The sequence below is a fragment of the Adelges cooleyi genome, unplaced genomic scaffold, assembly GCF_023614345.1.
Source record: "Adelges cooleyi isolate 19-005CV unplaced genomic scaffold, UGA_ACOO_1.1 ACOO_flye_CR_arks_rails_tigmint_CR_PRNA_247, whole genome shotgun sequence".
Taxonomy (NCBI): Eukaryota; Metazoa; Arthropoda; class Insecta; order Hemiptera; family Adelgidae; genus Adelges; species Adelges cooleyi.
In genome coordinates, this window is record NW_026095912.1 from 7,383,223 (window position 1) to 7,410,964 (window position 27,742).

Genomic DNA, 27,742 nt, shown 5'->3' on the forward strand with positions numbered 1-27,742 from the left:
ACATATTTTTTAACTTAGATAACGGTCCTTTAACTTTTTCAACAAGATCGTATTTAGTTCACTACTTGTGTGGGTTATTAATTAGATATAGTTCTATCGTTCTACATAGGCAAACCAAAAAAAAATGTTGAACTCATATTTCCTAAAAGAAGGGGAAACTTCTTAATTTCACGTTGAAAATCAATTTTTGTGACAAAAACAGTTTCAAAAACCTCTTATTGGGGTAAAAAAGGTATGAGGTTAATTCGACTGATGACAGCAAGTACACGTGTTCGAACACAAACACATTCTACCACTTTTGTATCGCGTGATTAATACTATATAGACACGCCGAAAATAATTACTTAGTAACTTACTAATTACCAATTTCAATGGCTGCAATATGAGTTCAAACAAAATTAATAAACTTGATGCTAACAAAAATAGTAATTTCCTCATTACCTGTATAGGAATTAATACAATGGCTTCTTTGTGAGTTTGATCCTAAATCGTTATAAACGTTTTCTAATTGCTGTTTGCTAATAGGTATATTGTTCTTTTTTGTTATGTTTATTTCTCTGTAAATATTAATAGTTCATAGTTTTAAATTTATAATTTTGTTTTTTCTTTTGATGTAAAAACTCTGGACCTCTACATCAGGCCCGGTATTCCTTGTAGAAAATAGAAATAACATTATTATATAATTTTATGTCTGGGCCGCTTACGGGACTAGGTTTTTTTTTTTAAATTTATGTTCCCAAAGTTTATTCTACCATTCCTAACGATATTTTTTAATTCCTACAAATTTCATTAACGTTAGATTTTTCGTTAAATATTTTTTTAAAACTAAGATGATCGATTTTTATACATTGGTCAAAATATGAAATGTGTAATGAAAAATAAAAAACAATCCAATTTCTTGAAACAATTTTTCTTCATCGAAACGTAGCCAAATGTTGAATTTCTCACGTACCCATTGAAATGGAAAAACAAATATTTACCAGTACAACCAATCATCGGTGTGCTCGTGAATTCTAATAAAAAGTGCGGATCAAAACAAACACTAGTGGAAGTATGGAACATTGATAGGAAAAATAAATAAACAACAATAGCAGTGTTGTGAATATTGCAACCATTCCGTTTTATGATAAAAAAAGAAAGTATGTCGGTTAAAGTTTGCTTATGCTCATAGACTTTGTGTGGCGGCGCTTTAGTTAGGCAATATCGGTACAGCCACGAACATTACGACGGTTCCGTCGTCTATCAACCGAAATAATTACAACAAACTCTGAGAACACAACAACAATATACTTAATAATAAAATAATGATTTTGTTATTTTAATTGTACAAGAGCCAGCGCTTTTTTTTAATTAATTATAATTAACGATAATAGTATGACGTTATGTCTGCTATTATATTTTTCAAAATACTTAATATGGTAAGTTAACTGTAAAATAAATAATAATTAATATGTTATTTAAAAAGTATTAATATTTTTTAAATGCTGCGCGGGAGATAACCTCCAAACGCGCATTATTAAAAAAAATGTAATAGTTTCTTATTAAAATGATTTGAGTAATAATTTTTTTTTGTGTAGCATATACCTTCTTATATAGTAAGTGTGTAATTTTATTTTCCATAATTTACTTATTCACCTGGGATGCCAAACGTTATTGTAGATGTTTCTTAGTTTTAATTTTTTTTATATTGATATAATATCAAACCTACTATGGCGTTTTCTGTACTGCCTCCAAAAGCTTCCCATCCAGTTAGCGTGACCGTAATTATTGAACTACTGTAAGTCGTGACCAGTTTTAAAAGAGAATACCAGCAGACTATCTGATGGGTGGATTTCAATTTGGAGTATATTTGAAATTATACATTTGAAAGTGTACATAAGAATTATTAAAACAAAAATGTTTCATCGTTTGTCCTTGCGCGGTGGGTTATAACTTATTTAGTATAACTCAATTATTATTTCTGTGATTCTCATAGGCAGTCTCATTTTAATTTCATTGCAAGTTCCTAGACGGGTTTCTATGGAGTAGTTTGAGTACCTATGTAAAGTCTTCAATAGGAAAACATTATTTTATAAATTTACTTATAGTACCTACCTAACAAGTAAAATGATTAAATTTTAATTTTAGTTTTTTAATTAGTGCCGGTCTGGAGTAGACATTGTGCGACGGTTGTACTTCAAATAAGAACTCCCTAAGAGTTATTGTGGTGCACGGTGGAAATAATGATTTATCTAATTACCTGATCGTCCAGAACTATACAACCTTGTTACATAATAAATAATATAATGCACTTGGCAATTTATTGTTATGCATCCGTATTTATTGTCTTGAATCTGTGAAATGTTCACTGACCGTATCAGTAGAGTACACCTTAAATTAGAGACACGCAATAGGAAACTAATTCTACTAAATAAATGTACACATTAGACAATTCATATTATATAATCGTCTTTATTATTATTATTTTTACGAAAAAATAAGCATGAATATAAACTGAAAGCATGGCAAATTTACAATATTTTATTTAAGTACAATAATTAAACAGTGTGATTTTTTTATAGTAAACTTGTGTATATATTGTTATTTGTAATAATTAGAACAGTCAAGAGATAAGTAATAGAGTACCTGTCGAATCGCCATTCAACTTACATAATATAATATCTATAACATACATTTATTAATTGTTCTGTGTTTTTTTAAAGTTAATGAGGTAAAATAAACAGATATTTCGAAATAGTTATTGTATAATAATAATATCGATAATTATAATAATATATTTTTTTTTTTTTTAGAAATTTGCTTCCTGTTTTATTTTGAATAAATTACAATAATAATAATAACTGTAATGATATTAATGATGAATATAGTATAATATTTTTGATTTATTATGTGTTATTAACTATTAGCGCATAATTGGCTGACAAAAAGAATCACAATTTATTTTTTTACATAAGCTACTATGGATACAAGTAAAAATATTACATTCATTTAAAGTGCCTATTGTCACGAGTAATCACTGTTATTATTAATTGGCTAACGTAATGATTACTAAATATATTTTAAGAGAAATTTGAAAGCTGTGCAGTTTATTATTATTATTATTATTAATAATTTTTATTAAATTTAAAATCTATTTATTACTTATGTATTTATATAGATATTATTAAATTTAATTTAATTAATAAATATCGGAATAACTACTATGTAATATTAACTTATACATGCTCTACTTTTATAATATCCTTTAACTAGGTATTTTTTTTTTTTGTAATAATATACTTTTAATTTTTTCTTTATTTTTTTTTAAAGCTTTAAGAAAAAAGTCTTAACTACAATAATGCCTACATGTTTATATATTTTTTTGGTAGGTTTTCTTTAGTTGTAGGTTTTTTACGAAACTCAACGACGAATAAGGTCCGCAAGACAACCTTTCAACTAAAACCATTTTTTTGTTTTAATATTTTTTTTTTATGTATATGTATATATATATATATGTATATGATGGATAGAAATAATTATTATAGTTATTTTGAATAACTGTCAAAACTAATAATGAACTACTAGGCCATTCTTGTTGAGTTTAAACGGCCGTTTGTATACTATTGAAATAGCACTGAAGGTGCTTAAATAACAAATGAAATAAAACTATATTATTTTGAATACAATAATAAGTTACTATTACTACTTAATGATATTATAAGCAATTGTGTGTGTTCGTTTGGTTTAATTGAAAAAGTAAACTCTACTACGCTAGCCATCAGCTAAAACCTACTATTAATGACTAATTGAGACGAGATTGAAACGAGCGACTTTGCAGTACGCATAATGAAACTATAATTAACTTACACCTAGCTTAAATGTAATCTTCTATAATCAATAATTATGAAATCGAAATTATTGGATTCCCGCATTTTTTTATCACCTATGGTCCACCAATAAGAAAACGGTTCACATTATGAAATATAAAAGTTATCTTATCAAGTAATATGAGTACTTTGCTTGAGTTGGCACATCTCGTAGATGCTCGCCATATAAATAATCGAAAAAATAATAAAAACTAAAACACGCTTTTCCACTGTAACCACACCATCGCTATTGGAAAAGCATATTTTGCTAAAAAAAAATAGCTTAACTTAACTTATAACTAAACCTCATAAACTTATGACCTTAAAACTAAACATAACATTAAAACATGGACATACCTCTTTGACTTATAATAAAAACAGCCATGATACGGCAATGTCCAATGCGCGTTAACGTTAAAATACAAAAAAAAGCAAGAAAAATAGATTCGCAATTTACAACTAATATTAGACAATTGTCGTCGACATCGTAATCACCCATTGGGTGACGTAATGTCGCATCGAACAATTTGTCTAATAGGCTACTCAATTTAAATACCTTCGCAAAATGGTAAGTGTTTACTTTGCAGTTCACACACTATAATTAGCTTATAACTAGCTTAAAAGTAATTCCCTTAACAACTAATCTTGACCTAATTACGCAAAAATATTTTCGTCGTTACCACTGTTGTACTAGTGACAATAGTCTTAACCTAATACTTAATTTTATGTATATCTTTTTAGTGGTGAGCCCGTTTATTCAACGTCCGGCTAGTTAGAACGCAAAAATTAAAAAAAAAACAAAAAACAAAAATACTTAAATTAAAACCTATTAATAAATTTTGTAGGTGGTACTCCATTTGTCTTTGAAGCAATTATAATATTTAGCTAGCTTAAAAATAATATCTCTAAACAAAATTCACCTAATACTAATTGCTAACCTTAACCTAAGTTAACCTTAAATTAACATCTTTTTATGGGCATCTTATACACTTAACATAATGGAGAGTATAATTAAAACCTAACCTAACACAAAAACTTAAGAATACACAAACAAATCGATTAATTATTAATTATATTAATTTAACTTATATGTAGATCTTAGCAAAATAGTGTCATGAAGTAATTCTTAATAACAAAAATATAAATACCTAATAATGAAGGGTTTGAGAAGTTTAGCGTTGAACTTTATGTGTTAAATGAAGATTGATTAAACGGAATTTAACAAAAGAGATCAGTGGGTTTCTCCACGTCATGTTTATTTATTGTAAAGCTAAAATAAACTATCTGTTAAAGTTGAGAAATAAAAAAAAGAATTTATCCGGAACTATTGTTTTATTAAAGTAAAATGAAATGACCTTAAAACTAATCAAACCATAAGACCAACACTTAAATATTGGTCTTAGTTGTCTTAAGACAATGAATCCCACGTCTTATACTTTGGTTGGTACGTTGTACGCTTACCGTGATAATAATAGAAAAACGAATAAAACAATAACATAAAATTACACACAAAATTACGGCTATATTAAGACTAATTCTCTGAGGTAGGTATTATAACAATATTTTCCATAGTAATAACAGAATTTATTTTTAAAAAAAACTGTAAGGACATTACCAGTAGCAATGCCAATAATCGGTGACGCAAGAGTAACATGAGTCTTGACTCATGCTAACACTGTTAATTTATGAAGAAAAAATAATAATTAGCGAAAAACAAAACAATACGTTAAACACTAATAATGATATTATAATAACTGGAAAATAAAATATAGACAGTAAAGTTAGTGGTAGGTAAAACACAATTAAAGTAATGCTGTTAAAAAAAAAATATTACTAAATTCTCGCAAGTACATTTGTATTAAAAATAAATTTATTATTAGAATGGAATAAAGTTGCCTGACTCAGAGCTTACTACACAAATCGTGGTGTTTTTTTAACAAACAGCAGATTTAATGACTAAAAATTATATTTAATGAAAACCCTAATTTAAACTTAAAAGTAAATGTTTTTTTCACAATTAAAACTATATCTAAGTAATCAGATGAAAGTAACTGGTCTTTGACTATTTACGACAACAGTCGTGGTACCGCAATGTTCCATCCACTTTAACGTTATAATACAAAAAAGCAAGAAAAATAGATTCGCAATTTACAACTAATATTAGACAATTGTCGTCGACATCGTAATCACCTATTGGGTGACGTAATGTCGCATCGAACAATTTGTCTAATAGGCTACTCAATGTAAATACCATAAAACTTTTGTCAGTATTTTCGTTGCAGTGCACACGATTTAACTATAATTAGCTTACAACTATCTTAAATGTAAATGCCATAACAACTACCTTAACCTAATACAGGACAAAATATTATTCATTAAGTATATTATATTTAACTTATTTATAAAATCTTAGCAAAATAATAAATATAATAAACATATAAAATGAACACCATAAGATGAAGATTTTGAGAATTTTAGCATTGAACTTTATGTATTAAATGAAATATTTTTTAATGGAATTTAACGAAAGAAATCAGTGGGTTTGTCCTCGTCGTGTGTTTTTATTGTAAAATTAAAATAAACTATTTGTTAATGTTGAGAAATAAATAAACTTTAACACGAAATAATGATAGTATGACAGTAGATGGTAAAATGAAATGAAGTAAAAAAAATTAAACCATTAAAACAAGGACATACCTCTTTGACTATTTATGACGACAATCATGATACGGTAATGTCCGGTGAGTATTAACGTTAAAATACAAAAAAAGCAAGAAAAATAGATTCGCAATTTACAACTAATATTAGACAATTGTCGTCGACATCGTAATCACCCATTGGGTGACGTAATGTCGCATCGAACAATTTGTCTAATAGGCTACTCAATTTAAATACCGTCGAAAAATGGTAAGTGTTTACTTTGCAGTTCACACACTATAATTAGCTTATAACTAGCTTAAAGTAATTCCCTTAACAACTAATCTTGACCTAATTAAGCAAAAATATTTTCGTCGTTAAGTATATTATATTTAACTTATATATTAAATCTTAGCAAAATAATAAATATAATAAACATATAAAATGAACACCATAAGATGAAGATTTTGAGAATTTTAGCATTGAACTTTATGTATTAAATGAAATATTTTTTAATGGAATTTAACGAAAGAAATCAGTGGGTTTGTCCTCGTCGTGTGTTTTTATTGTAAAATTAAAATAAACTATTTGTTAATGTTGAGAAATAAATAAACTTTAACACGAAATAATGATAGTATGACAGTAGATGGTAAAATGAAATGAAGTAAAAAAAATTAAACCATTAAAACAAGGACATACCTCTTTGACTATTTATGACGACAATCATGATACGGTAATGTCCGGTGAGTATTAACGTTAAAATACAAAAAAAGCAAGAAAAATAGATTCGCAATTTACAACTAATATTAGACAATTGTCGTCGACATCGTAATCACCCATTGGGTGACGTAATGTCGCATCGAACAATTTGTCTAATAGGCTACTCAATTTAAATACCGTCGAAAAATGGTAAGTGTTTACTTTGCAGTTCACACACTATAATTAGCTTATAACTAGCTTAAAGTAATTCCCTTAACAACTAATCTTGACCTAATTAAGCAAAAATATTTTCGTCGTTAAGTATATTATAATTAACTTACATGTTAAATCTTAGCAAAATAGTGTCATAAACTAATTCTTAGTAAAATGAAAATGAATACCTAATAATGAAGATTAGCAATGAACTTTATGTACCAAATGAAGATTTAAAAAAAATTGTAAAGGAATTTAAAGGAATAGATCAGTGGGTTTGGCCAAGTCATGTGTTTTTATTGCAAAATTTAAAAAAAATCTACTTGTGAAAAAAAAATTTAACTTTTTCGGAACTATTGTTTTCTTAAGGTGAAATGAAATAACCATAAATCTAAACAAAACAATAAAACATGAACATACCTCTTTGACTATTTATGACAACAATCATGACCTTAAAACTAATCAAACCATTAGACCAACACTGAAATGTTGGTCTTGGTTGTCTTAATACTATTCTTCCAATGTGCGTCTTATGTATCGGTTGGTACGTCAACCGCTTACCGTGATAATAATAGAAAAATTAATAAAACAGCAACATAAAATTACACACACAATTACAACTACATTAATACTAATTTTCTGAGGTAGATTATATAACTATATTTTCCATTGTGATAACAGAATTAATTTAAAAAAAACTGTCGTCTGTGATTTTATTGTAAAATTAAAAACGATCTATTTGTGAACGTTGGAAAATAAAAACAGAATTTGTCCGGAACTATTGTTTTCTTAAGGTGAAATGAAATGACCTTAAACTAATGGAAACATTGAAACATGAACATACCTCTTTGACTAATAATGAACACAGCCATGATACGGCTATGTTTTATGAGCTTTAACGTTATAATACAAAAAAAGCAAGAAAAATAGATTTGCAATTTATAACTAATATTAGACAATTGTTGTCGACATCGTAATCACCCATTGGGCGACGTAATGTCGCATCGAACAATTTGTCTAATAGGCTACCGTTTAAAATTTCATCAATGTTGGAAAGTGTTTACTTTGCACTTCACACGATTCAACTATAATTAGCTCATAACTTGTTTAAATGTAATTTTCTTAACAATATCTTAATAAATAAACTACTTAGTTCTGTGCTCGGCACGTTCATCGTAAGATGAGTACGTATTACCGTTAGCACATCACACTACATTTAATGCACGTTCGTTTATCACTTATCCTAACCTAACACAAAAACTTAAGAATATACAAACAAATCGATTAATTATTAATTATATTAATTTAACTTATATGTAGATCTTAGCAAAATAGTGTCATGAAGTAATTCCTAATAACAAAAATATGAATACCTAATAATGAAGGGTTTGAGAAGTTTAGCATTGAACTTTATGTGTTAAATGAAGATTGATTAAACGGAATTTAACAAAAGAGATCAGTGGGTTTCTCCACGTCATGTTTATTTATTGTAAAGCTAAAATAAACTATCTGTTAAAGTTGAGAAATAAAAAAAGAATTTATCCGGAACTATTGTTTTATTAATGCGAAATGAAATAACCATAAAACTAAACAAAAGAATAAAACATAGACATACCTCTTTGACTATTTATGACACCAATCATGTAATACAGCCATGTTCGATGTGCTTGGACGTTTTAATATAAAAAAAGCAAGAAAAATAGATTTGCACTATATAACTAAGATTAGACAATTGTCGTCGACATCGTAATCACCCATTGGGCGACGTAATGTCACATCGAACAATTTGTCTAATACGCTACCGTTTTAAAAACCATCCACATTAGTAAGTGTTTACTTTGCAGTTCACACTCTATAATTAGCTTATAACTAGCTTAAATGTAATTTCCTTACAACTATATTAACCTAATTACACACAAATATATTCGCCATTAAGTGTATTATAATTAACTTATACCTAGCTTAACTGTAATCTTTTAAAGTCAATAATTATGAAACCGGAACTTTTGGATTCCCGCCCTTTTTTGTTAACACCTCAGGTCCTCCAATAAATAAACGGTTCACATTATGAAATATAAAAGTTACGTTTAAATTTTCTTAGTTTGCCTCATGCCATTGGCGCATCTTTAGATGCTCGCCAAAATAATAACGAAAAAAAAATAGTAAAAACGAAAACATACTTTTCCACTGTAACCACACCATCGCTATTGGAAAAGCACATTTTCTAAAACAAAAATCCTAACCTAACTTACAACTAAATTTTGTATTGCGCTCTCCTTCGGCACACCTCGCCTGGTTCTACGATCGCCGCTAATACCTTATGCTATAGTGTATAATATCGAGGATGTAATCAGACAGGAGGGTAGTTTGTTCAACAATCTCCATCGTTTTAACGAAAAAAATTAATAATAATTGAAACAAAAAAGACACACACTTACAATAATAAATGAATGTTATACCTAAATTTTTATTAGCAACAATTAACCTATTCTTAATGAATAATCCTTATATCCTTATATACAAAAATATAGAATCTGTCTTAACCTACTCTTATTCCTAAGATCTTACCGTAGAATATTACCGTTATATTTTACCGTTAACTTTACTATGCTAAAGAACTTCCATCACCGGTATTTTTTTTTTTTTTTTTTTTTTTTCGTAATACAACGGTGATGGACTACACTAATGTAGGTTTCGTAGACAAGTGTGAGGCTCCTTTGTTGGCAATAATATCCCCTAACAGAATGGACAAATTAAAAATAATCAAAACAAAAACGCATTAACACTATTATTTCAACCTAGAATAATATTATCCTCGTGAGAAGATAGAATATTATATGCTTAAAAATAATTTTCAATATTTCTGCCCCGTTAAAACCAGTATTTATGATTTAAATACCGACTATAATTAAAACTACCCTTAACATTAATAATAAATTGTCGTCGCATATAGACAATAATGAGTAACATTATGTCTGCATGAACAATTTACTATAAATCAAACACTGTACACATTGGTCTTTCTTGCAAATCATTTGCTTATAATGGGAGTCAAATAACAACGCATTAAAGATATTTTTTTGAAAAATAAAAGAACTGTCGCTATTACACTTAAATTTCTAATGAGTACGGTTTCTATAGTGAAGATATATCTAAAATGTAAAAAAAAAAGAATACTCCCAAAAGACCATTTTTTAACTGATTATTGAAATTGTTATGAAAATAAAACAGTGAAAAACGTCACTCAACTCCCATCATAAAGAAAAGATTCACATAGCAATAAAAACAAACGTAAAAATGATTTTCCTGATTCACGATCTATCGAGCCACCTTTTTCTTATGCCCTCAATCTGTGACATTCACATTAAATTTAGACCTTATATGTAATTTCTATTAACTCTATAATTGATTACAGAGGTTAATAGACTAATATTAATTAATACATGTGGGCACTTTCAGAATGGAAAAATTAAAAATAATCAAAATAAAAAATCCATAATAACTAATATAAATTTACAATTAAACCTAAAAAATACATTAAAATAAAATGCAGCATTTTCCTAAAGGCATCGATACGACAACCTCGGAAAAAAACTGCTTAAAATCCTTAATTAATAAGTGAAATATGACGATTAGATGAAAAAAGGACTTATAGTTAAACGCGTAGGTTTTATTATGGCTAGCTGCTGTTGTAGAGAAAAAATATATACCAATTAAAACCAAACGAACACACGCATATGCATTAATATTACCCATAAGAGTAGAATAATTATTTCCTAAGGTGAAATTAATTAAAATTTTTACCAATACACTATTATGTACATGAAACATTAATTACTAAGTAACAGGAAAAACCTATATTTTAGGTGTACTAATTCAGAATCAGAATCTGCCTATCATAATATAATACAATTACATGCTAATATCCGAGGTTACACGAGTCGGACAATGATAGCTCGTCCATTTTGAAATGCGAGAACTACCACTATTCGACCGAAACGCAACAGATATATCTTAAATCGAATTTAATTCATATAGAATCGAATTTACTTCTTTCGGCTCGTACGAGTAACATACTCGACGCTCGATTAAAACGATACAATTAATATTAATAGAAAATTAAAGTTACGAATTAAGTTATAAACTATTAAATGTTTATCTATAAATATAATAAGGTAAGTGTAATCAATAGGCTATCGTGGAAACAATAAGAATCAAAAGACTTAAAGTTTCGAATTAAGTTATGAACTATCAATACAATAAGAATTAAAAGACTTAAAATTACCTAATTTAAATTTAACTAATTTCCTATGACGACTTAAATTTACTTCAAACTAGTTTCACTACTAGTTTGAACCTTAAAACGACGCAGAGACGATGGTTGGGTCTTAAGAATAATTATAATAAACAAGATACACGCTTATTATTATAATTATTATACTTAAAATTATTATGAAACTAACTCACTACTGTCATTTGTGTTAGGCTTTCTCATCACCTAGCGTGTTGTACTCTATGGTCGTCGTAACGCCTGATTTACCATATAACATAGAACACAACACGCTGAACACATTTTAAATCTAATAAATGATAATGTCGTAAAACCTTATTTTTATAGTAAATATAATTTCCTAAATTTAAGACTTAAAACGAAAACACGCAATAAGTATTAACATTTTTAGCTATAATATCTTAAATACAACTAACAATAAAAATATTCCCTAAAAACAAAACTGCCTAAGACTTAAGTACACATTATTATCTATAACAAACGTAACCTAGAGTAAGTAAAATATGTAAAGTATGTACAACGATGGCAATTACTGGGCAACGTCGTGTTTTCTGACGAACAAGTTGCCTAGTAATACCGTGACACAAGGTTAATGTGTGTCATTAGTAAAGTCAAACGTATGTGCACATCAAGCACAAAGTAGCTCACAATATATTTATCATCAACTTTGTTTTAATGGTAATCAAATCGAGATGGTAATGCGGAACTTTGTCGCCTTTGTTTATAGCATAATAAAATAAAGATGGTAATGCGGATCTTTTTCGCGTATATTTAGTATGTTTCACATTTATAATTAATTAAGATCGATCGATATATTAGGATATTAATGTTAAGAACTAAATAGCTAAGTAAAATATTAGTATAATAATAATAATATAGTATAATATATAAACACACGCGCTAAAAATCGTTAAAATTCAAGCTACAATAATATTACGTTAGAGACTTAATATTTAAGTAAAAGCTAAAACCATTTATAGATAATAATTAGAAATTGATACCATTTCAACTTTTTTTTTTTTGTTAATGCCGAATGGACGGATATAGACCGATGTCTTTGGTTTTTTTTTTTGCTTGATAAAACAATTGTCAATTGTTGTAATCAGTCTGTGGTAGGATATGCAGTACAGGTACACATAATATTATACTGATATGCATTGGTTGGAAATGGAAGGGCGCGGGTACAGAGGGCGCATACCTCGGCGGCTTGGTGCCGTTTTTTACAATGGATATGAATGACAACGAAAGATATGTCCGGGGTAAAAAGTAATACGTATTAGGTAGGTATTTTGGCCAAGATGAGGAGGATGCCTTTTTTGCTATTTGAATTCGATTATTGTGCCAGGACTTATCGAGTAGGGGGAAGGGAGGGGCGGCCAGGGCCGGTCGTCACCGTTGACCGTTATGAAACGGCCGAATGATCGATCGGTTGATTGGAGAAGGGGTGAACGCGGCGCGCAGGCAGGGGAGGTACACACACGTGTGTGTGCATTGCAACCACCGGAGGCATAATATAATAGTGTGCACGGTAACGCTTTTTGGTTGGAATAAAAAAAACAATTTGACGGTAAAAAACAAACAAAAAATAATACGGGAAAAAGCGTGCGCGCTACGGACGACCGTGCTACAGACATGACGGATATCTGCGCGACGGTCGGCCGAATGCAGACGTACGTAGGTTGATTTTGACTTTGTATTACATTTGAATTTTGCAAGAAAAATAAGTAAGAAAAAAAAATGTATATCGTTAGAGTGCTCCGAGCACATCCGACGCGCGCGAGACTTGACGGTAATCTGTACGCGAGCTGAATGGCCGGACACGAACGACAAACAAAACTGACTGGTCGAAGAAATCAATAAAACAATTTTAACGTTTGTTTACCGGAAAAGCGACCACACTTTAAATATGTTGTTATTATACTTGAACTATTTCATCGTGCTCACCGGGTTGATTGATTGGCCGACGCCGGCGGCGACCGCTTGCGAAAAACAATGAAACGTCTAAGGTATGTGTGTGTGTGTGTGTGCGCTAACCCTTTCGGTTTGGAAGCAAAAAAAAAAAAATCAATTTAAAAAATAAACCTCCCCGGTGTGTGCAACAACAGTGCAGTCGATACGGACCGAGAAACGAGATGCCAGACGATGACGATGGAAAAAAGAAAAGAGGCAATATGGAATTGCTAACTTAGAGCTGCGGGGTTTCATTGGTATTTGTGCGTTTAAATATAAGTCTGAAGAGACATTAGTAAATATACTAGTCTAAACGGCATTATCTTCAGCGAAAACGGCCATCGTTTTCACACATTAATAAATACTTAAAGTTATTCCTTTAAATTTTTTTTTTTTTAAATTAATACTAAAAACACAATAATTTGTGCACAGCTTTCATCCTAATTATTAATAATATTTATATATTTATTCATCTATTTATATTTAACTTAACATTCTATCGATTAAATATTTTTATAACTTTAACGCACACATTATTATTATTTTTTTTAATACTCTTAGCAATAGAATTCAAAAATTATTTAACTAAACTTACATAGTAACAATAGAATACATGTTAAAAACGCAATAGTAATAGACAATCATTGTCGCATTGAAATAATCAAACGCATGTAAAAACCTTTATGATAGAAGTGCAGCAATCCGAATGCTGCAAAAGCCGGCCAGGCGAGGTACCACCGGATTCACCCTGCTGGGCTACGGATTAGGTCATCATCTGTTAAAAAAAAACAAAACACAATGTCATTAGTACTTAATTTATACTTTAAAAGAAAATACTATAATATCATAAATATTGTTTTGGTAAATTTGATATGATTTGTTTTCTATTAGATAACTCTTGGATAATCCCAATGTCTACTAAATAACCAAGTAAATTTCATTACAAGCGCGCCCAGAAAAACTAACAAGGCACCATCAGACTCAATATTATAAACTATAAAGGTGTATAGTACAAAAAAGTAAAGTTGAAGCGGAATCGTAATCAAATTAAATAATATCTTACACAATAAGATATATACATATATTTATGTATATATATATATACAATTTATTGGATATAAAAAATTGAATAGCTTGTTTTATAGTAGGAGCTAGAAATGGAAGACATCGGAACAACTTCTTTTCTACAAAAAAGTTAACCCTAAATAAAATAACTAAATAAATTTGATTGCTCAGATAAAAAGTTGTGCTTGTTCTTAAAATGTGTACAATTTCATTTGTTTGCAAAATAAGCGTAATATAACCGACCAAAAGTTTTAGTTAGTCCCTTTCATAAATAAAAATGTTTGTTTTTTTTTTAGACAATCTACTTAATAAATAATAAACAAAATATGTAACTGGAATTTTTTTGTAAATTATAAATTACAGTTTCGAAATTTTTATCTGTTAAGAAATTTAATTATATTAAACTATTCGATATACTATTATTGTGTCGAAATAAAATAAGACTAGTTTCTTTAAATGGTATTTTGAGATGTTAATTGGATTGAAAATCCAAAATACGCAGTTGAAACTTTTTTCCTTAATTTATTTTTGTTAAGGTTTAACGATTGAAACTCCAGAGATATTACTGAAGCATCGCTGGTTACTATAGGTGATTTTATACTCTAGTCTCTATTAAAGTTTATTTTTTTTATCACAAGGGTTGCTACTACTATAGTCTGTTGCTAATAAACTGTCGACGGTATATTATAATGTTATTATTTTTTATCGTTCCCCCTATTTGACGATTAAAAATTATTGTTATTTCCGGCTACACCGACAACAGTAAATAATATTAACGTTTTCTCGATGATAACATTTTTAATGCACGCCAGTCGTTAGCGGTATGTTACTATAATTTTTGTTTGTTTTGCTTAAAAATATCATTTTGAACGCAGCGATAAAAAAACACACCCCTTCTCGTTGTGTATTAAACACGGTAAAAAATGAACACTAAAAACAACAATAATGACATGTATGTTTTGTCTATACATACAAAACGGATAATGCGTTGGAGATTTTGAAATTTATCGACCGCTCCCCGCCACCCTCAGCGAGATGGTCTCTATAATATATGCATATAATAATAACACTATGTATATTCAAGCACCGAGGATTTCCGTAGACAAATAAATCAGACTTATCGGTCGTTTACTAGCATCGCCGTCGAGGAAAATATATATATTATAATATTGGTGGCCTGTATCTGGTGTGGATAAATATAAAAAACCGAATAGTTTTTGAAATATCTTCTTTATTAATTTTTTTTTCTGAATTAAAATATCACCGAGGTTTTTACCCTCTTTGAGTAAATCAAAATAAGTCAACTAAGAGCTCCTTCACGCCTTTTTATCCGATTTATAAAATAAATTGATGACACAAACTGACAGAAGGCCTAACCATAATCGTTCGAAAAACGATTCATACAAAACTAAATACAACATGTAAACTCGATGTCATGTCTGATCAGTGAGTATACAATACAATATATTTTATGAAAACTATTTAAATTAACAACCAGATGAAATAAATAAGAATAAACCGTACAGAGTTTCATACCAGAGTATCAATTAGAAATACTAAAAACAATAGTTTGCATGTTCAAATTCCAGTAAAAGACCTTGGGAATAATATCTTAAGAGAAATCGTCTGGGTCATACGTACATCATCAACGTCTCGGTAAAATAATTGATTATGTGTTTGCGTCGGTTTACTAGTGATTTTTTGTAAATATATTATTAATTAATATCTTTTGTGGTGACAACAGAGTTTTGTTTTGAGAAATTAGAACTTATCGATACAACGCATACACAAATAGATCAATAAGAAACTCATCGTTGTCAAGACTAATACCTTTTCGCCTCAGCACCGAAGCTTACGTTCGCCGTTTCTTTGTTATAACTTATAACAATAATGATAATAATAATAATAATACAGCACACTGATCCTCGGTAGGGATGACGTTATTGATGGCAACGCGTACCATTGTATTCGTTTAGGTAATAGGATTTGGTTTCCACTATTTCTCGAGTCTAACGAGTCTATATATATATGCATATCTGTGTATAAATGGGTTCTGTCGGTGATATATGTGGTATATCATTAAACATTGCCAACGAGGAAAATAAGAAAATTAGGATAATGCGTTTTTGACTAGAATGTCGCAATAGGATTGTCAACGACAGCCGCGCAGCTTATCTACTACACCATCTTAGACTTTATTGCGGTAAACCTAAACGTGAATGCGATGGTGCCTTATGTCGTCGTACTTTAAATGTTTTTAACCGACCGAAAGTCGTTATGAAACATATGACGTATCGAAACTACCTAGTCTACAATAATAACAGTAAATGTTAGTTTTGTGTACTTACCTACACGAACCATTCCTCTTTATGTACAGAGGAAATATCGCTGAAAAAGAAAAAATATCCATAGATTAGTTTTGTAGCGATAAAATGTTGACATTCGATTTTTTATACTAGGTAAGAAAAGCATTTGCCAAAGAAAAAGGATATTCTTGTCTATCACAGCTAAAAACAAAAATGTTTTAATTTGTTCAGTAAAACAAATTTAACATGACCTACCGTTTAGTTACAAGATTTAACATTTTTACTATCTCTTTTATTGTCCAGTTGTTTTAATAGTTTATTCAAATTACATGTAAATATTGCATAACGTATTGTGTTTATTTTGCTTATAAATTTGCATAATATTTTAATTTTTGTTTTGTATCTAATACATTATTTTTCCTTTATTATAGGTATGTGTTAAAAACATTTTTTTTTAAACTAATTTTTTCATAAACGGAGTTAATGTGTTATACCAATAGAAAACGCTTTATATCATTGTCTAAATTTTTGTCTATATGAGTTAAAATGAATCAACTAATTAGTCAGTAGTACCAATCGACCCAATCGAAAACTATCGAGAAACGAGTTACCGTTAATTGAACCAATAAAGATTGAAATGTAAGGTTATGCAAATTAATAATTAAACAGCATAGTGAACGGTGTTCTCTTATTATTGTTATTTACTGGAATTGGCACAATATTTACACACAGATAATCATAATTTCCTCTGAAATAGAACATAGCGTCTTTAGAAATAATAGCCGTTCTGCTATAATGGGCAGTGAAAACCATAAGACAGGGAGGGTAATACATTGACTTCTCGTTGTGTTTGGGCGTTTCGTCGGAGACTTAAACCGACTGAGCCAATTACGACTTACAACGCAATTACGGTCAGCCAATTATGGAAGTGAAAACTATTGCAGTCAGGAGGTAAAACTTTTGGCCCGTCGGCGGTAGTGGCACTGTTGAAAACGGCGGTAACGACTCGGCCGGCGATCGAAATAACTTAATTTAATTAAGTACTTAAACGGCACCGGTTTAAGCAACACCGTCTTAGACGCAAAGAAAACTTTATTTCCCACGAGACAGCAGAGACCACCCCGGAACCGTTGAAAATGCTAAATTAATATTCGGCGCCGAGTTAAATGTCACTAACTTCTCTTGATAAATCGGAAGTAAAGGAAGGTGTGTGAAATAAAGTATTTGATCGCTTATCTTTTACAACATGAATTATAGTGGACCGTGTATGGTGTTCTTACCTGTCAGAGCCAGTATATTTCACTTTGCCTGGCAGTAGAGACGGACCCGTGCCGAGCTGTACCCGAGCTGTTGTCCCGCAGGGTGGTGCCAGTTTCCCGACCTCCCAGTTCCGTTGACGCCAATCACTGAAAACAGACAAAACACACAATGTTAGTATATTAATCTTGATCTTGATTTTGTCGTAACAGCCAGGTGTTTGGTATGCAGTCCGAAGTTTAGTTGGTCTAACAAAGAGAATCGTTCAATAAATGTATTGACGTCATTAACAAGACAGAAATATCTTAGTCAAATTTAACATACATAGTACAACAATGTATTGTATATAACAAAATAAAACTCTATTATTCTATTGAAAAGTAACCAATTTAATAGATAATAGTCAACCACGAATATTATGTATCCATTTGTTATATGATGACCACGTCATCAATATAGGTTACATGTTTTTTAAATAAATGCGGGCAGTGCTTCCGGCGACTTGAGACTGATGACCAAACGATTAAATTAACAATAACGCTGAATTGCAAATTGTAAAAATATATAAAAGTCAATGAGAGTCAATAACATTTCGTCAGTCGACTTTACCAGAACTATATGTCATCAGTCAAGAGTAATCGGTTGTCGCTGTCCGTCTACAAGGTTTAAGTTCGAGAGTTCGTTCATTTACACCTAGTAGTCTATCCTCTTTCCTTGTGCGCTTGTCTTGCGATTCGTTCGCACAGTGCACATTCCTTTCTTAAAGTACCCGTGTCTTGCGATTCGTTCGCACCTTATACTTTCCTCTCCACACACACGTGTCTTGCGATTCGTTCGCACCGTGTGTGCTTACATTTCCTTAGGTACTCGTGTCTTGCGATTCGTTCGCACCTTGTACCTATCCTTTCCCATTCTCTAATTATTTTTAATCCAGTATAATCAACGGCTCTTCGACATCCGCGAAGAACCCGGACAGCTATCCGTTATACTCTAGTGCTCTGACAAGTACCAGTATTCTACCAGCCAGTGTACATCAAGAGTCTAGAGTTCACATTTTCATTTCTTTTTGTCTTACGACACATTATTTTACAGAAATGGTGTGACTGCGAATAACACTAGTTATCTGTTGGTACTGCAGAGAAAATGGAAACATTTATGTTAATTGTTGTTAAAGGCTTTTGTGTCGATCATTACATTGAGAAATCAGAATGAATAACAATTCAACATGATATATTTAATATTAATTTATTCGCAACATTAAATAATAGCTAATTCTACTAGTGGAAGTACTGTTGAATTTATAAAATAAATTTGTCACACTTTGCGTTATGCCATCAACAAAATAGTTAAATTTGTACTATTATCTAAATTAAATATTATTCACAACTATGACTTGTGATAACATTAAAAATGTGACCATAGTTCCAGGGGTTTATACATAGTTTTTTTAAAAACATTTTTAATCAGATATTTACCAAAGTGTAAGGCAACACATTTTTCATTCGCACCAAAAACGTGTCACCGAGGGAAACCAGAACTGTGTTTGTTAGCCTAATATAAATAGACTGTCGATAATTGCCGTATTAAATAGTTATTGGTATTTCTTATGAAAAAAATATCAATAGTAAACGAACAATGCGACTGTCGCAGTGGTATACGAACGACCTCACGGGTAAACCGAGGAAAAACGCAGCGCCGACGGTTTCTTCGAGAAACGCTAAGGGCGAACGCGGTATAATACGCATACGGGTGGTGGGTATTTGGAGAGAGAGGGGGGGGGGGTGGGGGTTGAGGGGTAGGTAGGGGTTGAGAAAAAATTAACATCAAGACGCGCCCACGTTGTCGACTGAAATGCGCGGAATCCCCTCGGGCAAGCGATGGACCGGTCCGGAAATTAATAACGATATAACTCTTGACGTTCATCTTCTGGACATAGTACAATGTTGTTCCAATCACAATTACCGCATTTCGAATACGACTCGTCAAATTATCGTTCGAGCGAGGCGGTTAAATGTGATTTAAGAGAGAAATAAGGAAAATATGACGATTAAAACTGTTAGGCGACACCATTAGGAATGAATACCGTCTTAAGTGCGATACAGATTATAGCGGTTGTCTCTACTCGGTTGCCTACGGGTTATCCGAACTTTAATATTGTTCAGTCCATGAATGTAATGATTGTCAATGATATAAATCAAGATCAACTATTGCGTTCTAGCATTAATAGTTCTTAACAAATACACAATAGCTCTAGTGTGTTCGTCGCGGGCGTACATTGAAATACTACATTAACCGATTGCGTTACGTGTTGCTAGCATATGAGACTTAGGCCTAGTCAGTGTGACGGGGAACCGATTGTGAGAAAAGAGGGTGAAACTACTGAATAGGATCAGTATTATTATAGTATATAAGGGTCAGATATATTGTGTCAACTGCCATTGTTGAGGGGACTGTAAAATGTCAGACGTCATAGTTATATTTACATTATTTGCTTTTGACGACGTTGCATATAGTTTTTAAACTGTCTATTTGGTTTTATAATAAACGAGTAACGAAGAAACAAACCAACTCGATAAATAATAAACTAATTGTAATTATCAGCGGGGCGACGTGGCAAAATGGATTAATGCTGTAGTGGTTGTAAGCCAAGCCGTGGTTCTAATCTAGGTCGTTGGTTGTTCCTCTCACTAGGCGGCAATCGTACGTATAAGGAAACGCCCACCCCTCTCCCTCCCCCTCCCTCTGTACGGAAGGCAACAGAAAACCACTTCACCATAATTTTTTAACAGACCACAAATTTTCTTGTATACCAACCTAAAATACTGAACAAATACATAAATGTAACAAAAAAGAACCAACCGTGATTCAATACAGCTTGCTTATAACATTGATTCCTAGAAAATAAGGTAACTTGTAAAAAAGGGTGGCATTTTCGAATGCTCTTATGAGTTCCGTTTAAAAAAAATAGTTTAGTTAGAGCTAGACTCTAATAAATCTAGTTATTTATAGATTTTGTAAGCTTTTAGTCGATTAAAATAGGTCAAGTAGAAAGTGGGAACATACATAAACATATCCCCTCATTGTCACAAATATAAAAAAAAATACATTCTCAGCTAAAAACATATATACATACACACACGACACATAAACATACAATTTATAATATTATATGATGATTTCAGACGATCAGGAATGAAGAAAATGAACAAAGTAATGCTATCCCACGGGGTGATTTGTATAACCACCCTATGGACGCCTGCGGCCACACCCCTAGAGAAGCGTACAAGGGGGAAACATTTAGTGTTGTTAACTTAAGATTTGTACAAAAAAAGATGAATAACATGCAATTATAATCTAAAACATCAAAATGAACAATGTTTCATGATTTAAAACTTACATATGGCGAGCATTTGATCAGCATCACAACGACCAAACCGAATGGCGTAAATGACGCCAAAATGGCGGACAGACAAGACTCGTAGTCGACGGGCTAATCCGCAGAAAATGCCACAATGACCGCAATGTCTTCAAGGTGGACGCGATAGTGTCAAACAGCAATCGAGACGAATCCTTTATTCCGTTTGGCGACGCAAAAACACAGCCGTTTAGGCAGAATAGAACTTCTACTGGGATGATGTGAAGATGGCGAACGGCAAGGGCGGGGTCGACGGCGCGACCCCGCCGCGGACAAAGTTAAAAATCCGTCTACCAGTACTCAAGTCGATTCCGTCACTCCGTTAAGTAATACCAAAGCACTTATGACGAAGAAACGCAACTTTTGGAGTGTGTTTCAGAAAAAACGGGTGTGTTTGACCAGAGTACTGAGACTGAGAAAAAGAAGCAAACGCAGAGGCACGCGTCCGACCGAACAACTATGAGCGATTGACAAAGGGTCGCGAAAGGCGCAGCCCTGCAGCGGCCCGTGGATCGATAAAAAGGTCACCCCGTACACAAACGACCGACTCAGTGTAGCCAACTCCCTTAAATTTCAAAGACACCCCATGGCGCCACAACGCTACCCTTACCCAGTAAACGTATTCGTTTACACTATGAACTCGGTGTATATAGTTGCTTGCTCGGCGGCGATGTCCGAAGGGATGCGACGACAAAAAAGCGTTAAATAACCGCCAAATTGAATTATACACTCACGCTATTGATGCAGTAACGTTTATCTTATAATATTCGGTACATGTGCACATACACGGGCACTATCATGGACACCGCATTTGCAATACATTCAATGATAATCTTAAAGTTTAACACATGCGTGCCATGATTACAGACGAGCTTTTGAAATAAGTTCACTTTATTCATTTTAAGCTATGCCATTTGGGCATTTTAGAGGGTGTTTTCGTTTTCCGACAAATAAAATAAAAATTTGTTATCTAATATTTTTTATAAAATCCCCAGAAAATAAAAAATATAAAATCGTAATATAGTTGTACGCATGTTGTGTAAACGGACCGCTTAAACTCGTACACAACATAATATGTAATGCACTCTTCATCATAACAAATTTTCTAGTAAAATCGCATGCTCTAATAGTCTCTATAGCAAACAATAATGTAGAAACATACTTTTCCGTATCCGGTCTACATTTTTGACAACAATAGTACTACACTACAATTTCCTGCAAAATTATTTTTTTGGGCCTCATACTAATAACATTTACTGCTTTCCGCTTATAGGCTAAATTAATAATTTGTCTTTCTACGCTACGTCTATCGACAGCACTATAGTCTGCTATATGATCAATATAATCGTCAGCTATCTCTAAAGGTCAACCTAACCGTACAATTCACTTGAATTATTACAAGACGGAGGTGAAAACTAACAATTGCTTAACGTGTCTTTACGTTATTCATCAGATAATAGCAATATATGCGGCAAAGGAAAGCGAGAAAGGTTGGAAGACGTTAATGTAATAACGACTTCCATGTATCTGTCAACACCGACGTATAACTGCGTGATAATAATTTCTCAGACGTATATAATATGCTGATTGAGGGTACCGGATGAGTATAAAATGTCTGATATTCACAACCAACAATTGTTAAAAAACAGATAAAAGGTTAGGTTCTATGAGAGCGAGGATATCAACTAACACACACATGGCAATAAGAATATATTTTATTGTTGACCTATGGCAGATGTTTTCCAAAAGAATTTCTATTATACTGTTATACCTATTATACCTGTTAGTATACCTAACCTACCGTTAAATAATAAAGGTGGGTACTCGATATTTGATAGAGACCCCGAATTTTAGACCTTTATTTTTAACAGCTGCTGCTGTGGCAGTGTTAGCATACACATAACGTGAAGAGAGGGATAAATGATCCACACGAAAATAATTAACGTTATGCAGAAATGTATTGTATGTCTATTGTATTTATTGTATGTTTCGATTAACTAAATAGGCATGAAAAATCCAACTACAAACAAATTGCACTAAGAATACTATAAGTGGCAAACAGATACAATAAATACATGGCGAGATACTGCAATAGTAACTGTTTAAAAAATTGCCATCTTGACAAACTCATACCATAGCGTGTATAGCGTAGACAACAATTTAAATTTCGCTGAAATTATAACATTTTTTGGCAGCTACTTCTACGGGGACTTATCATTTTTAACTGTCAGAACTATTTTTTGTACTTATAATTGAAAGAATTCAGTTATTTTAGTCGTCTAAAAATCATTTTTTGAGTTTGTGATGACAAGTCTCTTAGGTGCACGCAGTCGACAGACGACACGTATTGTTTTTTTCCCTACTTTAACGGGCAAAAATCCCTCTTTCCCTGTTGTTACATCGCTGTTCTGTCAGCTGCTAACAATGAATGTTACAAATTACAATAATAACGATATGCTTTAGTCGAAATTAATAATACCAGTTTCAAACGTATGCAAATAAGAAAAATACTCCAGGTTAAATGTCATTGTTAATTGTGAATGTCACGGTATATAGTTAAGAGTTATCAGAGGCCCTAAAAAAACAACTTTAAATTGCTTGTCAGTAAAAGAAGAACACGGAAAATAATAATTACCTTTAAAACATTCAGAAAAAAACGGAACTTTCCCTTTGACGATATTTAAAACGCGTTAAAAAAAACTTTTCCCCTCTTTTAAAGACAATATTCAATTATAAGCGAAAAAAAGCAAATCAGACAGTTTCCTAAAATAGTCTTAAGAGCTCTTGACTTATTACTGTTATAGCTAGAGGATTAGTAATATTTTTTTTTTTTAGTTTCACATACACTTTTGTATGTGTTTTTAGAGTGATTGAAAACAAACGAGCAGCAGCAGTGGTTGACCAGTGTTTCAGGGAAGAATTTTCGAATCAACCCAGGTTGTTAATTGGAAAAGTTAAGAATAATTACTGACGTCACAGGCAGACTTACTAGCCGACCGCACTAATTATGAGCGCATTCATAACAATAGTAAAGAGCGGTATGTTATTATTTGGACAATACGATAAAGGACCACAACAACACATACATATTATTGAATTTCTAGTAAATACCGCAAGACCGTTTCCGATTCCTAGAGGGTAATAATTGGAATTCCACAAAGACTTTGACTACGCGGAAACTTTGTCGTAGATTGCAAAGCCGTCGTCAGACCGGAAATTCGGCCGCTAATTTGACACGAGATTGTGTGGTACGTCTTAATTAAGGATCTATCATAATTACACGATCACATTGAAATCTCCATCAGCTTTAATTTCAAATCGCTTTGGGTGGAACCCACAACTATTCACGCCGAAGTAGTACAAAAGGGTTGGATTTGCTTTCGCAATTTAACAGGAAATCGCTCAAGCTTTACTCCGAACTTAATCGAACGGAGCTTGATCATTGCATTCCAGTTACATCGTGTAATTCATCTGTCCTCAGATTTCACCTTGCATGTATTTATTCTATACGACAATATAGTTGATTAATTTTCAGGCTGAATAAATCAAAATGTACATGCATTATCTAAATGTAAATAAATTGTAGATTTTACGAATATTAATTTTATTCGTGATTTTCTTAAATAACATAAACAATAAGAGCTTAACAATTTCAAAAATGTATAATTATCTTAAATAATAGTCTGTTTAAGTTTTTATAAAGCTACTGCGATTTGTCTAGAAACAATCATCTCATGATGGCGTTGGGCCTTCATGATGAAGCTTACAATTTTCTTGTTAACAACTTGAAACGCATTAAACAAATGACTTGTAGCACTTGAAATTTCTTATTTGACTTTAAATTCCCTAATTTTTTATCAATTAAACAAATGTCTAAAAAACAGATTAAACAGAAAATTACAAATTGTAAACGTACAGACTATTATGTGATCATAAGTATCCAAAAATATTACCGTTTTTTACGTTAAAAAGGTTACAATTTTGTTATTAAACTCAACATAAATACAAATTGCGCAAAAGAACCGCACAGAAAATTCCTTCGTAGACCAAATGATCGTTTTAAGCTCGTCTAGAGAGACTCTTGTAAGTAAAAATATAGAAAAAATGTATTTTAGCTTACATTATGATTTATTGTAAATGCCAAATTAGTTAAATAGGAAAAACCTAACCTCATAGAGCGCACTGATTAACGGAAAACCCGTTCAAAATAAATCTACGGTTAATCGACAATGCAGAAACAAAACAGTCAACTCGTGATATTGAGTTTTGGTTTTGAAGGGTCGCTATAATGTTGTACATTGAGAGATAATGCTAGGACGATAATAATTTCAAGGGACCGCGATTTCGTATAGAGGTCGGAAACGGCAGTCGGTTGACTTATCCCCAGTAGACCCTAATTTCATTCGTGCCATGTACAAGTGTGATGGTGTGTGTGTGTGCGTGTGTATAGTTATGTTTATGTGAATAATAAATTAGGTCGGATTTGTAGGAAAGGGATGGACAGAAAGCGAAAAAAAAAATAGCGGATCCATTTCAATTTATAATGTTTGGGTGTTCTTGTCGAACCGTTTGCAACACCCAGCAATATACAACACGGTGCAGTGTACCCAACTGAATATAATTTATTTTATCAAAGCGTTTTGGCCAACACAGACCGACGCTGGGACGCTCAAAATGTAAACGTCAACCTTGTCCGTGTCGTCTGACCAACAGTCATTAATCATTGGTGCGAAGCGACGTGGCCGTTGCATTTATATTCGGGTAAACACAGACTACTGCCGGATGTAATCATAATGTCATCAACTTTCATATTTGCGCGTACAGCAGCTTTCTCGCAGCTAGTAACGCCACAAGGCATTATGATAATACCGTTAAAACGGATAATTTATTCATATTTCGTTAAAACGCCGTCAAGGTTTACCGTTGGAAAACGCCGGCAGTTTTAATTAGGAATTAATCAAATTAAAACATAACAACGGTTATCGTCCCCCCTCCCTCCCTCCCCGCCCGGGTGCAATAACATAAACAAAAGCAACAGTGCACTTTCAGAAAATAAATTGAAATCAACACTATCGGTTTATTCGATTTGTATTTATTAACCGAAAACAGTAGGTGCTGGTTCATATCCGGCCCGAAGGACCATATGAGATTCAACACCATAATGTGTACTGTTTATTAAACATAAAATAGTATAAACTAAGATAATTATATTATGACTGTTGGTTGTGGTTTAATTCAATAATTAATAATACTATAAAATATGTTACTGCACCACCGCTATAGGAACTAACATCGGTAACCAGTAAAAAACGTCTTGGCCGTTAACTATAAGTAAACACACATTATACGGTTCACCACCAGTAAAATACTACCAATATGTTTTCATAAAATTATCCATCAAAAGAATTTACTACTATTACATAGAGCTCGTTTAAAAAAAATGTATTACTTTGTTTCGATTAACTTTAGTTAACAAGATATTTGCTTGATACAGTTTATTAACGTGTGTTACTCAATATAATATTGTATACAAAAATAGGATCGACCACTGAGCATATCGGACTAACATTGAAAAACCTGTGAAGGAAATAAAAACTTTAATGCGGGGCAAGTGTGCCGAATATTACAAAAAGTAAAATTGATCCATTCAGAACTACAATACAGAATTGGTTCACAGAAAAACGTTGATTGGTTACTTACCTAAGGTTTAAGTTTGAACAGCCGTAGACATAATTTTTGAAATTTATAGTCAAGAAGAAATTATATTTTGTACATTTCTGAAATGTTGTCCCGAATCATTTAAGTACCTACTCTGCAGAAACGCGGGCTAGATTTAATCACAACTCTGATACGATTTCGATGGTCACGGTAGATTAAAGGGAGAAAACTGGTTTATTATAAAACAAACACAAACAAAACGACGGTGTTAGGTGAAGTTACGTGACGGTAGTTATATTTTATGAGTTAAAATTTTGTTTCCAAACGAGTTCAGGGGAAGTTAGAAAAAATAAATTATAATAATATAAGATAGAGAAAAAGGAGATAATAAATTCGATATGTTTTC

General features: G+C 31.8%; 1 protein-coding gene across 1 annotated transcript in view; it reads right to left on the reverse strand.

The window, feature by feature from the left end:
• Positions 1-14,169: 14,169 nt before the first annotated feature.
• LOC126836783 (uncharacterized) overlaps positions 14,170-27,742 on the reverse strand; it is a 72,088-nt gene continuing 58,515 nt past the window's right edge. The window contains exons 6-8 of the mRNA XM_050570422.1: positions 18,287-18,412; positions 17,049-17,088; positions 14,170-14,410 (exon numbers count right to left, since the gene is read on the reverse strand). Coding sequence (XP_050426379.1) covers positions 18,306-18,412 — 107 coding nt within the window. The 3' untranslated portion in view covers positions 14,170-14,410; positions 17,049-17,088; positions 18,287-18,305. The remainder of the gene's footprint in view (positions 14,411-17,048; positions 17,089-18,286; positions 18,413-27,742) is intronic.